The following is a 17,296-nucleotide window of genomic DNA, read 5'->3' as shown; positions in this document are numbered from 1 at the left end:
GAGGGATGACAGGAGAGAGAGAGGAGAGATCAGAGCTAAAGGATAGAGGGATGACAGGAGAGACAGAGAGGAGAGGAGAGAGATCAGAGCTAAAGGATAGAGGGATGACAGGAGAGAGGGGAGAGATCAAAGCTAAATGATAGAGGGATGACAGGAGAGAGAGAGGAGATAGAGCTAAAGGATAGAGGGATGACAGGAGAGAGAGGAGAGATGAGAGCTAAAGGATAGAGGGATGACAGGAGAGAGAGAGGAGAGATCAGAGCTAAAGGATAGAAGGATGACAGGAGAGAGAGAAAGAGAGAGATCAGAACTAAAGGATAGAGGGATGACAGGAGAGAGGAGAGATCAGAGCTAAAGGATAGAGGGATGACAGGAGAGAGAGGAGAGAGATCAGAGCTAGAGGATAGAGGGATGACAGGAGTGAGAGGAGAGATCAGAGCTAAAGGATAGAGGGATGACAGGCGAGAGATAAGAGCTAAAGGATAGAGGGATTACAGGAGAGAGATAAGAGCTAAAGGATAGAAGGATGACAAGAGAGAGAGGAGAGATCATAGCTAAAGGATAGAGGGATGACAGGTGAGAGATCAGAGCTAAAGGATAGAGGGATGACAGGCGAGAGAGAGGAGAGATCAGAGCTAAAGGATAGAGGGATGACAGGAGAGAGATCAGAGCTAAAGGATAGAGGGATGACAGGAGACAGAGGGGAGAGATATCAGAGCTAAAGGATAGAGGGATGACAGGAGAGAGAGGAGATAGAGCTAAAGGATAGAGGGATGACAGGAGAGAGAGGAGAGATGAGAGCTAAAGGATAGAGGGATGACAGGAGAGAGAGAGGAGAGATCAGAGCTAAAGGATAGAAGGATGACAGGAGAGAGAGAAAGGAGAGAGATCAGAACTAAAGGATAGAGGGATGACAGGAGAGAGGAGAGATCAGAGCTAAAGGATAGAGGGATGACAGGAGAGAGAGGAGAGAGATCAGAGCTAGAGGATAGAGGGATGACAGGAGTGAGAGGAGAGATCAGAGCTAAAGGATAGAGGGATGACAGGCGAGAGATAAGAGCTAAAGGATAGAGGGATTACAGGAGAGAGATAAGAGCTAAAGGATAGAAGGATGACAAGAGAGAGAGGAGAATCATAGCTAAAGGATAGAGGGATGACAGGTGAGAGATCAGAGCTAAAGGATAGAGGGATGACAGGCGAGAGAGAGGAGAGATCAGAGCTAAAGGATAGAGGGATGACAGGAGAGAGATCAGAGCTAAAGGATAGAGGGATGACAGGAGAGAGAGGGGAGAGATCAGAGCTAAAGGATAGAGGGATGACAGGAGAGAGAGAGGAGAGATCAGAGCAAAAGGATAGAGGGATGACAGGAGAGAGAGAGGAGAGATCAGAGCTAAAGGATAGAGGGATGACAGGAGAGAGAGAGAGAGAGGAGAGAGATCAGAGCTAAAGGATAGAGGGATGACAGGAGAGAGGGGAGAGATCAAAGCTAAAGGATAGAGGGATGACAGGAAAGAGAGAGGAGAGTTCAGAGCTAAAGGATAGAGGGATGACAGGAGTGAGAGGAGAGAGATCAGAGCTAAAGGATAGAGGGATGACAGGAGAGATAAGAGCTAAAAGATAGAGGGATGACAGGAGAGAGAGGGGAGAGATCAGAGCTAAAGGATAGAGGGATGACAGGAGAGAGAGAGGAGAGATCAGAGCAAAAGGATAGAGGGATGACAGGAGAGAGAGAGGAGAGATCAGAGCTAAAGGATAGAGGGATGACAGGAGAGAGAGAGAGAGAGGAGAGAGATCAGAGCTAAAGGATAGAGGGATGACAGGAGAGAGGGGAGAGATCAAAGCTAAAGGATAGAGGGATGACAGGAGAGAGAGAGGAGAGTTCAGAGCTAAAGGATAGAGGGATGACAGGAGAGAGAGAGGAGAGATCAGAGCTAAAGGATAGAGGGATGACAGGAGAGAGAGAGAGAGAGGAGAGAGATCAGAGCTAAAGGATAGAGGGATGACAGGAGAGAGGGGAGAGATCAAAGCTAAAGGATAGAGGGATGACAGGAGAGAGAGAGGAGAATTCAGAACTAAAGGATAGAGGGATGACAGGAGAGAGAGAGGAGAGATCAGAGCTAAAGGATAGAGGGATGACAGGAGAGAGAGAGAGAGAGGAGAGAGATCAGAGCTAAAGGATAGAGGGATGACAGGAGAGAGGGGAGAGATCAGAGCTAAAGGATAGAGGGATGACAGGAGAGAGAGGAGATAGAGCTAAAGGATAGAGGGATGACAGGAGAGAGAGGAGAGATGAGAGCTAAAGGATAGAGGGATGACAGGAGAGAGAGAGGAGAGATCAGAGCTAAAGGATAGAAGGATGACAGGAGAGAGAGAAAGGAGAGAGATCAGAACTAAAGGATAGAGGGATGACAGGAGAGAGGAGAGATCAGAGCTAAAGGATAGAGGGATGACAGGAGAGAGAGGAGAGAGATCAGAGCTAGAGGATAGAGGGATGACAGGAGTGAGAGGAGAGATCAGAGCTAAAGGATAGAGGGATGACAGGCGAGAGATAAGAGCTAAAGGATAGAGGGATTACAGGAGAGAGATAAGAGCTAAAGGATAGAAGGATGACAAGAGAGAGAGGAGAGATCATAGCTAAAGGATAGAGGGATGACAGGTGAGAGATCAGAGCTAAAGGATAGAGGGATTACAGGCGAGAGAGAGGAGAGATCAGAGCTAAAGGATAGAGGGATGACAGGAGAGAGATCAGAGCTAAAGGATAGAGGGATGACAGGAGAGAGAGGGGAGAGATCAGAGCTAAAGGATAGAGGGATGACAGGAGAGAGAGAGGAGAGATCAGAGCAAAAGGATAGAGGGATGACAGGAGAGAGAGAGGAGAGATCAGAGCTAAAGGATAGAGGGATGACAGGAGAGACAGAGAGAGAGGAGAGAGATCAGAGCTAAAGGATAGAGGGATGACAGGAGAGAGGGGAGAGATCAAAGCTAAAGGATAGAGGGATGACAGGAGAGAGAGAGGAGATAGAGCTAAAGGATAGAGGGATGACAGGAGAGAGAGGAGAGATGAGAGCTAAAGGATAGAGGGATGACAGGAGAGAGAGAGGAGAGATCAGAGCTAAAGGATAGAAGGATGACAGGAGAGAGAGAAAGGAGAGAGATCAGAACTAAAGGATAGAGGGATGACAGGAGAGAGGAGAGATCAGAGCTAAAGGATAGAGGGATGACAGGAGAGAGAGGAGAGAGATCAGAGCTAGAGGATAGAGGGATGACAGGAGTGAGAGGAGAGATCAGAGCTAAAGGATAGAGGGATGACAGGCGAGAGATAAGAGCTAAAGGATAGAGGGATTACAGGAGAGAGATAAGAGCTAAAGGATAGAAGGATGACAAGAGAGAGAGGAGAGATCATAGCTAAAGGATAGAGGGATGACAGGTGAGAGATCAGAGCTAAAGGATAGAGGGATGACAGGCGAGAGAGAGAGGAGAGATCAGAGCTAAAGGATAGAGGGATGACAGGAGAGAGATCAGAGCTAAAGGATAGAGGGATGACAGGAGACAGAGGGGAGAGATATCAGAGCTAAAGGATAGAGGGATGACAGGAGAGAGAGGAGATAGAGCTAAAGGATAGAGGGATGACAGGAGAGAGAGGAGAGATGAGAGCTAAAGGATAGAGGGATGACAGGAGAGAGAGAGGAGAGATCAGAGCTAAAGGATAGAAGGATGACAGGAGAGAGAGAAAGGAGAGAGATCAGAACTAAAGGATAGAGGGATGACAGGAGAGAGGAGAGATCAGAGCTAAAGGATAGAGGGATGACAGGAGAGAGAGGAGAGAGAGGAGAGAGATCAGAGCTAGAGGATAGAGGGATGACAGGAGTGAGAGGAGAGATCAGAATTAAAGGATAGAGGGATGACAGGCGAGAGATAAGAGCTAAAGGATAGAGGGATTACAGGAGAGAGATAAGAGCTAAAGGATAGAAGGATGACAAGAGAGAGAGGAGAGATCATAGCTAAAGGATAGAGGGATGACAGGTGAGAGATCAGAGCTAAAGGATAGAGGGATGACAGGCGAGAGAGAGGAGAGATCAGAGCTAAAGGATAGAGGGATGACAGGAGAGAGATCAGAGCTAAAGGATAGAGGGATGACAGGAGAGAGAGGGGAGAGATCAGAGCTAAAGGATAGAGGGATGACAGGAGAGAGAGAGGAGAGATCAGAGCAAAAGGATAGAGGGATGACAGGAGAGAGAGAGGAGAGATCAGAGCTAAAGGATAGAGGGATGACAGGAGAGAGAGAGAGAGAGGAGAGAGATCAGAGCTAAAGGATAGAGGGATGACAGGAGAGAGGGGAGAGATCAAAGCTAAAGGATAGAGGGATGACAGGAGAGAGAGAGGAGAGTTCAGAGCTAAAGGATAGAGGGATGACAGGAGTGAGAGTAGAGAGATCAGAGCTAAAGGATAGAGGGATGACAGGAGAGATAAGAGCTAAAAGATAGAGGGATGACAGGAGAGAGAGGGGAGAGATCAGAGCTAAAGGATAGAGGGATGACAGGAAAGAGAGGAGAGATCAGAGCTAAAGGATAGAGGGATGACAGGAGAGAGAGAGAGGAGAGAGATCAGAGCTAAAGGATAGAGGGATGACAGGCGAGAGAGAGGATAGATCAGAGCTAAAGGATAGAGGGATGACAGGAGAGAGAGGGGGGAGATCAGAGCTAAAGGATAGAGGGATGACAGGAGAGAGAGAGGAGGGATCAAATCTAAAGGATAGAGGGATGACAGGTGAGAGAGAGATCAAAGCTAAAGGATAGAGGGATGACAGGAGAGAGAGAGAGGAGAGATCAGAGCTAAAGGATAGAGGATGACAGGAGAGAGAGGAGAGATCAGAGCTAAAGAATAGAGGGATGACAGGAAAGAGATAGGAGAGATCAGAGCTAAAGGATAGAAGGATGACAGGAGAGAGAGAAAGGAGAGAGATCGGAAATAAAGGATAGAGGGATGACAGGAGAGAGGAGATATCAGAGCTAAAGGATAGAGGGATGACAGGAGAGAGGAGAGATCAGAGCTAAAGGATAAAGGGATTACAGGAGAAGACCAGACCTAAAGGATAGAGGGATGACAGGAGAGATAAGAGCTAAAGGATAGAAGGATGACAGGAGAGAGAGGAGAGATCAGAGCTAAATGATAGAGGGATGAGAGGAGAGAGAGAGGAGAGATGAGAGCTAAAGGATAGAGAGATGACAGGAGAGAGAGAGGAGAGATCAGAGCAAAAGGATAGAGGGATGACAGGAGAGAGAGGAGAGATCAAAGCTAAAGGATAGAGGGATGACAGGAGAGAGAGAGGAGAATTCAGAGCTAAAGGATAGAGGGATGACAGGAGAGAGAGAGGAGAGATCAGAGCTAAAGGATAGAGGGATGACAGGAGAGAGAGAGAGAGAGGAGAGAGATCAGAGCTAAAGGATAGAGGGATGACAGGAGAGATAAGAGCTAAAGGATAGAAGGATGACAGGAGAGAGAGGAGAGATCAGAGCTAAAGGATAGAGGGATGAGAGGAGAGAGAGAGGAGAGATGAGAGCTAAAGGATAGAGAGATGACAGGAGAGAGAGAGGAGAGATCAGAGCAAAAGGATAGAGGGATGACAGGAGAGAGGGGAGAGATCAAAGCTAAAGGATAGAGGGATGACAGGAGAGAGAGAGGAGAATTCAGAGCTAAAGGATAGAGGGATGACAGGAGAGAGAGAGGAGAGATCAGAGCTAAAGGATAGAGGGATGACAGGAGAGAGAGAGAGAGAGGAGAGAGATCAGAGCTAAAGGATAGAGGGATGACAGGAGAGAGGGGAGAGATCAGAGCTAAAGGATAGAGGGATGACAGGAGAGAGAGGAGATAGAGCTAAAGGATAGAGGGATGACAGGAGAGAGAGGAGAGATGAGAGCTAAAGGATAGAGGGATGACAGGAGAGAGAGAGGAGAGATCAGAGCTAAAGGATAGAAGGATGACAGGAGAGAGAGAAAGGAGAGAGATCAGAACTAAAGGATAGAGGGATGACAGGAGAGAGGAGAGATCAGAGCTAAAGGATAGAGGGATGACAGGAGAGAGAGGAGAGAGATCAGAGCTAGAGGATAGAGGGATGACAGGAGTGAGAGGAGAGATCAGAGCTAAAGGATAGAGGGATGACAGGCGAGAGATAAGAGCTAAAGGATAGAGGGATTACAGGAGAGAGATAAGAGCTAAAGGATAGAAGGATGACAAGAGAGAGAGGAGAGATCATAGCTAAAGGATAGAGGGATGACAGGTGAGAGATCAGAGCTAAAGGATAGAGGGATGACAGGCGAGAGAGAGGAGAGATCAGAGCTAAAGGATAGAGGGATGACAGGAGAGAGATCAGAGCTAAAGGATAGAGGGATGACAGGAGAGAGAGGGGAGAGATCAGAGCTAAAGGATAGAGGGATGACAGGAGAGAGAGAGGAGAGATCAGAGCAAAAGGATAGAGGGATGACAGGAGAGAGAGAGGAGAGATCAGAGCTAAAGGATAGAGGGATGACAGGAGAGACAGAGAGAGAGGAGAGAGATCAGAGCTAAAGGATAGAGGGATGACAGGAGAGAGGGGAGAGATCAAAGCTAAAGGATAGAGGGATGACAGGAGAGAGAGAGGAGATAGAGCTAAAGGATAGAGGGATGACAGGAGAGAGAGGAGAGATGAGAGCTAAAGGATAGAGGGATGACAGGAGAGAGAGAGGAGAGATCAGAGCTAAAGGATAGAAGGATGACAGGAGAGAGAGAAAGGAGAGAGATCAGAACTAAAGGATAGAGGGATGACAGGAGAGAGGAGAGATCAGAGCTAAAGGATAGAGGGATGACAGGAGAGAGAGGAGAGAGATCAGAGCTAGAGGATAGAGGGATGACAGGAGTGAGAGGAGAGATCAGAGCTAAAGGATAGAGGGATGACAGGCGAGAGATAAGAGCTAAAGGATAGAGGGATTACAGGAGAGAGATAAGAGCTAAAGGATAGAAGGATGACAAGAGAGAGATGAGAGATCATAGCTAAAGGATAGAGGGATGACAGGTGAGAGATCAGAGCTAAAGGATAGAGGGATGACAGGCGAGAGAGAGGAGAGATCAGAGCTAAAGGATAGAGGGATGACAGGAGAGAGATCAGAGCTAAAGGATAGAGGGATGACAGGAGACAGAGGGGAGAGATATCAGAGCTAAAGGATAGAGGGATGACAGGAGAGACTGGAGATAGAGCTAAAGGATAGAGGGATGACAGGAGAGAGAGGAGAGATGAGAGCTAAAGGATAGAGGGATGACAGGAGAGAGAGAGGAGAGATCAGAGCTAAAGGATAGAAGGATGACAGGAGAGAGAGAAAGGAGAGAGATCAGAACTAAAGGATAGAGGGATGACAGGAGAGAGGAGAGATCAGAGCTAAAGGATAGAGGGATGACAGGAGAGAGAGGAGAGAGATCAGAGCTAGAGGATAGAGGGATGACAGGAGTGAGAGGAGAGATCAGAATTAAAGGATAGAGGGATGACAGGCGAGAGATAAGAGCTAAAGGATAGAGGGATTACAGGAGAGAGATAAGAGCTAAAGGATAGAAGGATGACAAGAGAGAGAGGAGAGATCATAGCTAAAGGATAGAGGGATGACAGGTGAGAGATCAGAGCTAAAGGATAGAGGGATGACAGGCGAGAGAGAGGAGAGATCAGAGCTAAAGGATAGAGGGATGACAGGAGAGAGATCAGAGCTAAAGGATAGAGGGATGACAGGAGAGAGAGGGGAGAGATCAGAGCTAAAGGATAGAGGGATGACAGGAGAGAGAGAGGAGAGATCAGAGCAAAAGGATAGAGGGATGACAGGAGAGAGAGAGGAGAGATCAGAGCTAAAGGATAGAGGGATGACAGGAGAGAGAGAGAGAGAGGAGAGAGATCAGAGCTAAAGGATAGAGGGATGACAGGAGAGAGGGGAGAGATCAAAGCTAAAGGATAGAGGGATGACAGGAGAGAGAGAGGAGAGTTCAGAGCTAAAGGATAGAGGGATGACAGGAGTGAGAGTAGAGAGATCAGAGCTAAAGGATAGAGGGATGACAGGAGAGATAAGAGCTAAAAGATAGAGGGATGACAGGAGAGAGAGGGGAGAGATCAGAGCTAAAGGATAGAGGGATGACAGGAAAGAGAGGAGAGATCAGAGCTAAAGGATAGAGGGATGACAGGAGAGAGAGAGAGGAGAGAGATCAGAGCTAAAGGATAGAGGGATGACAGGCGAGAGAGAGGATAGATCAGAGCTAAAGGATAGAGGGATGACAGGAGAGAGAGGGGGGAGATCAGAGCTAAAGGATAGAGGGATGACAGGAGAGAGAGAGGAGGGATCAAATCTAAAGGATAGAGGGATGACAGGTGAGAGAGAGATCAAAGCTAAAGGATAGAGGGATGACAGGAGAGAGAGAGAGGAGAGATCAGAGCTAAAGGATAGAGGATGACAGGAGAGAGAGGAGAGATCAGAGCTAAAGAATAGAGGGATGACAGGAAAGAGATAGGAGAGATCAGAGCTAAAGGATAGAAGGATGACAGGAGAGAGAGAAAGGAGAGAGATCGGAAATAAAGGATAGAGGGATGACAGGAGAGAGGAGATATCAGAGCTAAAGGATAGAGGGATGACAGGAGAGAGGAGAGATCAGAGCTAAAGGATAAAGGGATTACAGGAGAAGACCAGACCTAAAGGATAGAGGGATGACAGGAGAGATAAGAGCTAAAGGATAGAAGGATGACAGGAGAGAGAGGAGAGATCAGAGCTAAAGGATAGAGGGATGAGAGGAGAGAGAGAGGAGAGATGAGAGCTAAAGGATAGAGAGATGACAGGAGAGAGAGAGGAGAGATCAGAGCAAAAGGATAGAGGGATGACAGGAGAGAGAGGAGAGATCAGAGCTAAAGGATAGAAGGATGACAGGAGAGACAGAAAGGAGAGAGATCAGAACTAAAGGATAGAGGGATGACAGGTGAGAGGAGAGATCAGAGCTAAAGGATAGAGGGATGACAGGAGAGAGAGAGGAGAGAGATCAGAGCTAGAGGATAGAGGGATGACAGGAGAGAGAGGAGAGATCAGAGCTAAAGGATAGAGGGATGACAGGAGAGAGATAAGAGCTAAAGGATAGAAGGATGACAGGAGAGAGAGGAGAGATCAGAGCTAAAGGACAGAGGGATGACAAGTGAGAGATCAGAGCTAAAGGATAGAGGGATGACAGGCGAGAGAGAGGAGAGATCAGAGCTAAAGGATAGAGGGATGACAGGAGAGAGATCAGAGCTAAAGGATAGAGGGATGACAGGAGAGAGAGGGGAGAGATCAGAGCTAAAGGATAGAGGGATGACAGGAGAGAGAGGAGAGATAAGAGCAACAAGATAGAGGGATGACAGGAGAGAGAGAGGAGAGATCAGAGCTAAAGGATAGAGGGATGACAGGAGAGAGAGAGAGGAGAGAGATCAGAGCTAAAGGATAGAGGGATGACAGGAGAGAGAGGGGAGAGATCAAAGCTAAAGGATAGAGGGATGACAGGAGAGAGAGAGGAGAGTTCAGAGCTAAAGGATAGAGGGATGACAGGAGCGAGAGGAGAGAGATCAGAGCTAAAGGATAGAAGGATGACAGGAGAGAGAGGAGAGATCAGAGCTAAAGGATAGAGGGATGACAGGAGAGAGATCAGAGCTAAATGATAGAGGGATGACAGGAGAGAGAGAGGAGAGATCAGAGCTAAAATACATAGGGATGACAGGAGAGAGATCAGAGCTAAATGATAGAGGGATGACAGGTGAGAGAGGGGAGAGATCAGAGTTAACGGATAGAGGGATGACAGGAGAGAGTGAGGAGAGATCAGAGCAACAGGATAGAGGGATGACAGGAAAGAGAGAGGGGAGAGATCAGAGTTAACGGATAGAGGGATGACAGGAGAGAGTGAGGAGAGATCAGAGCAACAGGATAGAGGGATGACAGGAAAGAGAGAGAGGAGAGGTCAGAGCTAAAGGATAGAGGGATGACAGGAGAGAGAGAGAGAGAGAGAGAGAGAGAGAGCGAGAGAGAGAGAGAGAGAGAGAGGGGAGAGAGATCAGAGCTAAAGGATAGAGGGATGACAGGAGAGAGAGGAGAGATCAGAGCTAAAGGATGAAGGGATGACAGGAGAGAGGAGAGATCAGAGCTAAAGGATAGAGGGATGACAGGAGAGAGAGAGAGGAGAGAGATCAGAGCTAAAGGATAGAGGGATGACAGGAGAGAGTGAGGAGTGAGATTAGAGCTAAAGGATAGAGGGATGACAGGAGAGAGAAATGAGAGATCAGAGCTAAAGGATAGAGGGATGACAGGAGAGAGAGAGGAGAGATCAAATCTAAAGGATAGAGGGATGACAGGAGAGAGAGAGGAGAGATCAAAGCTAAAGGATAGAGGGTTGACAGGAGAGAGAGAGGAGAGATCAGAGCTAAATGATAGAGGATGACAGGAGAGAGAGAGGAGAGATCAGAGCTAAAGGATAGAAGGATGACAGGAAAGAGATAGGAGAGATCAGAGCTAAAGGATAGAAGGATGACAGGAGAGAGGAGATATCAGAACTAAAGGATAGAGGGGTGACAGGAGAGAGGAGATATCAGAGCTAAAGGATAGAGGGGTGACAGGAGAGAGGAGAGATCAGAGCTAAAGGATAGAGGGATGACAGGAAAAGATCAGACCTAAAGGATAGAGGGTGACAGGAGAGAGGAGAGGAGAGAGATCAGAGCTAAAGGATAGTGAGATGACAGGAGAGATAAGAGCTAAAGGATAGAAGGATGACAGGAGAGAGAGGAGAGATCAGAGCTAAAGGATAGAGGGATGACAGGAGAGAGATCAGAGCTAAATGATAGAGGGATGACAGGAGAGAGAGAGGAGAGATCAGAGCTAAAAGACAGAGGGATGACAGGAGAGAGATCAGAGCTAAATGATAGAGGGATGACAGGAGAGAGAGGGGAGAGATCAGAGCTAAATGATAGAGGGATGACAGGAGAGAGTGAGGAGAGATCAGAGCAACAGGATAGAGGGATGACAGGAAAGAGAGAGAGGAGAGATCAGAGCTAAAGGATAGAGGGATGACAGGAGAGAGAGAGAGAGAGAGAGAGAGGAGAGAGATCAGAGCTAAATGATAGAGGGATGACAGCAGAGACAGAGGTGAGATCAAAGCTAACTGATAGAGTTTTGACAGGAGTGAGAGAGAGGAGAGATCAGAGCTAAAGGATAAAGGGATGACAGGAAAGAGGAGAGATCAGAGCTAAAGGATAGAGGGATGACAGTAGAGAGAGAGAGGAGAGATCAGAGCTAAAGGATAGAGGGATGACAGGTGAGAGAGAGGAGAGATCAGAGCAACAGAATAGAGGGATGACAGGGAAGAGAGAGAAGAGAGATCAGAGCTAAAGGATAGAGGGTTTACAGGAGAGAGAGAGAGAGGAGAGAGATCAGAGCTAAAGGATAGAAGGATCACAGGAGAGAGAGAGGAGAGATCAAAGCTAACGGATAGAGGGATGACAGGAGAGAGAGAGGAGAGAGATCAACGCTAAAGGATAGAGGGATGACAAGAGAGAGAGATCAGAGCTAAAGGATAGAGGGATTACAGGAGAGAGAGAGGAGAGATCAGAGCTAAAGGATAGAGGGATGACAGGAGAGAGAGGAGAGATAATATCTAAAGGATAGAGGGATGACAGGGGAAAGAGAGAGGAGAGAGATGAGAGCTAAAGGATAGAGGGATGACAGGAGAGAGAGAAGAGAGATTAAAGCTAAAGGATAGAGGGATGACAGGAGAGAGAGGAGAGATCAAAGCTAAAGGATAGAGGGATGACAGGAGAGAGAGAGGAGAGATCAGAGCTAAAGGATAGAGGGATGACAGGAGAGAGAGAGGAGAGATCAGAGCTAAAGGATAGAAGGATGACAGGAGAGAGAGAAAGGAGAGAGATCAGAACTAAAGGATAGAGGGTTGACAGGAGAGAGGAGATATCAGAGCTAAAGGATAGAGGGGTGACAGGAGAGAGGAGAGATCAGAGCTAAAGGATAGAGGGATGACAGGAAAAGATCAGACCTAAAGGATAGAGGGTGACAGGAGAGAGGAGAGGAGAGAGATCAGAGCTAAAGGATAGAGGGATGACAGGAAGAGAGATCAGAGCTAAATGATAGAGGGATGACAGGAGAGAGAGAGGAGAGATCAGAGCTAAAAGACAGAGGGATGACAGGAGAGAGATCAGAGCTAAATGATAGAGGGATGACAGGAGAGAGAGGGGAGAGATCAGAGCTAAAGGATAGAGGGATGACAGGAGAGAGAGAGAGAGAGAGAGAGAGGAGAGAGATCAGAGCTAAAGGATAGAGGGATGACATGAGAGACAGAGGTGAGATCAAAGCTAACTGATAGAGGTTTGACAGGAGTGAGAGAGAGGAGAGATCAGAGCTAAAGGATAAAGGGATGACAGGAGAGAGAGAGAGGAGAGATCAGAGCTAAAGGATAGAGAGATGACAGGTGAGAGAGAGAGGAGAGATCAGAGCTAAAGGATAGAGAGATGACAGGTGAGAGAGAGGAGAGATCAGAGCAACAGGATAGAGGGATGACAGGGAAGAGAGAGAAGAGAGATCAGAGCTAAAGGATAGAGGGTTTACAGGAGAGAGAGAGAGAGGAGAGAGATCAGAGCTAAAGGATAGAAGGATCACAGGAGAGAGAGAGGAGAGATCAAAGCTAACGGATAGAGGGATGACAGGAGAGAGAGAGGAGAGAGATCAACGCTAAAGGATAGAGGAATGACAAGAGAGAGAGATCAGAGCTAAAGGATAGAGGGATTACAGGAGAGAGAGAGGAGAGATCAGAGCTAAAGGATAGAGGGATGACAAGAGAGCGAGATCAGAGCTAAAGGATAGAGGGATTACAGGAGAGAGAGAGGAGAGATCAGAGCTAAAGGATAGAGGGATGACAGGAGAGAGAGGAGAGATAATATCTAAAGGATAGAGGGATGACAGGAGAAAGAGAGAGGAGAGAGATGAGAGCTAAAGGATAGAGGGATGACAGGAGAGAGAGAAGAGAGATTAAAGCTAAAGGATAGAGGGATGACAGGAGAGAGAGGAGAGATCAAAGCTAAAGGATAGAGGGATGACAGGAGAGAGAGAGGAGAGATCAGAGCTAAAGGATAGAGGGATGACAGGAGAGAGAGAGGAGAGATCAGAGCTAAATGATAGAGGGATGATAGGAGAGATCAGAGCTAAAGGATAGAGGGATGACAGGAGAGAGAGAAAGGAGAAAGATCAGAACTAAAGGATAGAGGGATGACAGGAGAGAGGAGAGATCAGAACTAAAGGATAGAGGGATGACAGGAGAGAGGAGATATCAGAGCTAAAGGATAGAGGGATGACAGGAGAGAGGAGAGATCAGAGCTAAATGATAGAGGGATGACATGAGAAAGATCAGAGCTAATTGATAGAGGGATGACAGGGAAGAGGAGAGATCAGAGCTAAAGGACAGAGGGATGACAGGGGAAAGGAGAGATTAGAGCTAAAGGATAGAGGGATGACAGGAGAGAGGAGGGATCAGAGCTAAAGCATAGAGGACTGAGCCGACTGACAGGAGAGAAGAGAGAATATAGTGAAAAGGGGTATTTAGAAGAGATTAGTACAAGAGAAAAGAGAGCAGAGAGAGGAGTGGTGTATTGAGGTCTACTATCTGACTGTACTGACTAACTGACTGTACTGACTATACTGACTAACTGACTGTAACTGACCGTACTGACTAACAGACTGTACTGACTAACTGACTAACTGCACTGACTATCTGACTGTAACTGACTGTACTAACTAACTGACTGTCATTGACTATACTGACTAACTGACTGTAATGACTAACTGACTGTAATGACTAACTGACTGTAACTGACTAACTGACTAACTGACTGTAGCTGACTGTACTGACTAACTGACTGTGCTGACTAACTCCTGTGAAAGATTCAGGATCCTCTTATGAGAGATTATAGATCTACCCTATGAGCAAAGAGATTGTGAGAGAGAGAAAACACACATACACTTACATAAACAGTCGTAGAGCATACATACTTTAAGTCATTTAGCAGATGCTCTTATCCAGAGAAATTAAGGTTAAGTGCTTTGCTCAAGGGCACATTAACAGATTTTTTTCACCTAGTCGGCTCGGGGTTTTGAACCAGCAACCTTTCGGTTAATGGCCCAAACCTTTCGGTTAATGGCCTTAACCACTATACTACCTGCCGCCCCACACACACAACCCTTGTCCTCTCTTACCTTCAGTCACATAGTTGTGGTCTCGGAGGAAGCTGTGGTTCAGTGTTCGGGTGGTGTCAGTGTCCTCGCCCATCAGCAGGGGTGCGGTGTGCGCCCGTCCCAGGGGGGCAGCTTAGATCCGTGGGGGGGGTCCCGGCCAGCGCAGGGTCCATACTGCCCAACGCCTCCTCAGCACAGGGGCGCAGAATGAATCATTCTGGGACAGGGAGAGGGCCGACGACACGGATACGCAGGCAGAGCAGTGAATGACACAGCAGCTCTTACACAAACACACATTCAATGACACACACACAGAGGTTGAGAGCGATGGATCTTCGTTTCTCCGTCGATGCTCCAAGGGGGAGGGGAGGAGGAGGTGTTGAACCGAGCCCCGGACTCAGTCAGTATCTGCAGTGCTGCTTCTCCTGCTGGGGTGCTCTCTCTCTCACACACACACACACACACACACAGAGAGACCTAACACATTAACACACACAGCCCATTGCCTCTGGTCAGGTACTCCTCGACCGAGCATCCATGAAGACAGTCCTTCTCTCTCACAGCCGATGGAGTCCTTCTCTGTCGCTACAGTCGGGATGAAATTCTGTCAGCCTGTTTTTCTGCTGCAGAGTCAGCTCTGGCGTATGTGTGTGTGTGAAAGCATGTCTGTGTGTGTGTGTGAGGGAGAGAGAGTGGTAGCGAGAGAGGGGAATGGAGGGATGGAGGGAGGGAGGGTTTGGGAGGGAGGGAGGTTCTATCCTGCTGATGTGGTACGTGTGTGACACATCAGAATAGACTCCTCCCAGCTAAGCCAATCAGAGACAAGCTGCAATCTGCATGGCCACTGACTGCAACTGATTAGAGACAAGAGGGAGAGAGAGAGAGAATTAAAAAGAGGGAGCGGGGAATGGATGGATGGATGGATGGGAGAAAAAGAGGTGAGGAGAGAGATAGTGGGGGATGGAGGAAATAGAGAGAGAAGCAGTGGGAAAAGAGTGGGATGGAGGATGAGAGGAGAGAGGAAGGGCTGTTATATTGTACCAGTTCAGTGAATGAAATACAGCAGATGTGAAGTATGAACTGGAGGATTTACCTGGAGGCCTGACTACTCTATCTTCCATTCACACACATTATTACAAACTATAACACACGTAGAATCAGAAAGGGGGGGGTCGAGGAGAGAGAGGTAAAGAGAGGTGGAGTGAGATGGGGATGGAGGGTGAAAGAGAGGAGGAGGGGGGGGGTTGAAAATGGAGGGCAGAGAGCATGGAAGTCCCAGTGATATTTGGTTCCATCTCTGCTTCTGGCCCAATACCATTAGGTTTTAACCCCAAACAGGGAACATAAGGCCTGTTTATCAGCTACAACCCCCAATCATCAGCTTTCACCACCATCCCACCACCCTAAACACAGCTACAACCCCCAATCATCAGCTTTCACCACCATCCCACCACCCTAAACACAGCTACAACCCCCAATCATCAGCTTTCACCACCATCCCACCCCCCTAAACACAGCTACAACCCCCACAACCAATACAGCCCCCCACACACCTCATGAAACTAAGATAACCCACTTGATAACTAAAATAACTAAACTAAGATAACCCACTACCATACAGTCTTGCCATCCCACTTAAACATTTTAATATCCATGAGCAATATCTATCATCTCAAACACACACACCTTTCATATCCTTCCCACAATCCAGCTCGATCATCATCCACTCCAGCGCAGTATGTCCTTCATGGGCTGCCATCCCTGACCCTGGCTGCAGACGAGAGGGTTAGACCTCGGGCCTTGTATCCCACAACGACACCGCCACTCAGCCGTGAAGGCTTGCCCACAGACTGTGCCTGTTGCCTTGGCGATGCTGGAACGCAGCCACTAGGTTGGACCCAAGGCACAGAGCGCATCTCAATAGTCTGATGTGGCTTCCTCTCCCCTTCATCTGCACTGATCTGTAAAGGCAGAGGAGGTGACAGCAACGTGGTGGGACTATATCTGCCAGGCATTCAATTCCACCACTCCAGTTGGTTCATGGCAGTACAGATTAAGGGAACAAGACAAGGAGAGGAAGACATTTTAGACTATTGAGATGGAGCCATGGTGTCCCAAACTACAGGGAATATCCTCCCTAAGGGATAGACTGGTAAGGGGGGGTTGGATGGATCAGAGGAAGAGTCAATGAACAGACTGATGTTGTTGGAACCAGTCCAGACAGCATTGCCAAAGTTCAACCCTCAACTGATACATAAACCTCAACATGAATCCCCGGTTTTAATAAACAATTAAAATATATGATGGGATGATTTGATGATAAACTGTTGTTTTATGAATCACTGATAATTAATTAGAATCTCACATCACAAAAAGCATTATTCATAGACAGTCTACAGGTTGAATATTGCTAGACATACTAACTTTCTCACATAAAGCAAACACCATGATAATGGTCTAGCACTTGGTTTCCCAAACTCGGTCCTGTCCTAGCACTACACAGTTGATTGAAATAATCAACGCTTGATGAGTTTGGGAAACCCTGGTCTAGCACTATCATTTATCATGATCACCAAACGGTCCAATCAGAGAGCCTGATGCTGTTGGTGACGGTCTGTTCTAAGTGACCCGGTGTTCTTCCCTCATCCAATCCCCACTCCACTCCAGAACACTCTGCTCCGCTCAGCCACAGAGTTGCCTAGCAACCCACAGAGCAAAGAGCCACTCGGAATACACAGGAACTCCAGAGCGCTGGGATAATGAACTCCCACTCCATCCTGGCATTCCTCTTCCCAACCGGAAGCACATTCACTGTAATTATATTTCCATCATTCTTTTTTCCATGTTTTTCACAAAGGGGGAATATGCTACACACCAGCCTAGTCAGTGCATGGTCTCACCCCTTCCATACACACTGGGTTGATGTGGGTTATAAATTGTTATAAATCTCATAGATAAATCCACAGTTGTGTGAGGACAGTGATAGAATGCTCTGGTATTTAGAATGCTGTACAGTAAAAGATGGTTCACAACGTCAAAATCCACAT

At 47.4% G+C, this 17,296-nt stretch overlaps 1 protein-coding gene across 2 annotated transcripts in view; it reads right to left on the bottom strand.

Moving 5' to 3' along the window:
- The window catches only part of LOC311105157 (serine/threonine-protein phosphatase 2A 55 kDa regulatory subunit B gamma isoform), a 47,730-nt gene extending 33,074 nt beyond the window's left edge, over positions 1-14,656 (bottom strand). The window contains exon 1 of one of the 2 annotated variants that reach the window (XM_084147203.1): positions 14,271-14,656. In XM_084147203.1, the coding sequence (XP_084003329.1) occupies positions 14,271-14,343 (73 nt within the window). In that variant the 5' untranslated portion in view covers positions 14,344-14,656. The remainder of the gene's footprint in view (positions 1-14,270) is intronic. The other variant, XM_084147202.1, reaches the window with a different exon arrangement.
- Between the last annotated feature and the right edge of the window lie 2,640 nt (positions 14,657-17,296).

Source organism: Coregonus lavaretus, assembly GCF_964263955.1.
Source record: "Coregonus lavaretus genome assembly, chromosome: 29".
Taxonomy (NCBI): Eukaryota; Metazoa; Chordata; class Actinopteri; order Salmoniformes; family Salmonidae; genus Coregonus; species Coregonus lavaretus.
Note: the sequence above shows the minus strand (reverse complement) of the source record. Positions and strands in the feature narration are given on the sequence as shown.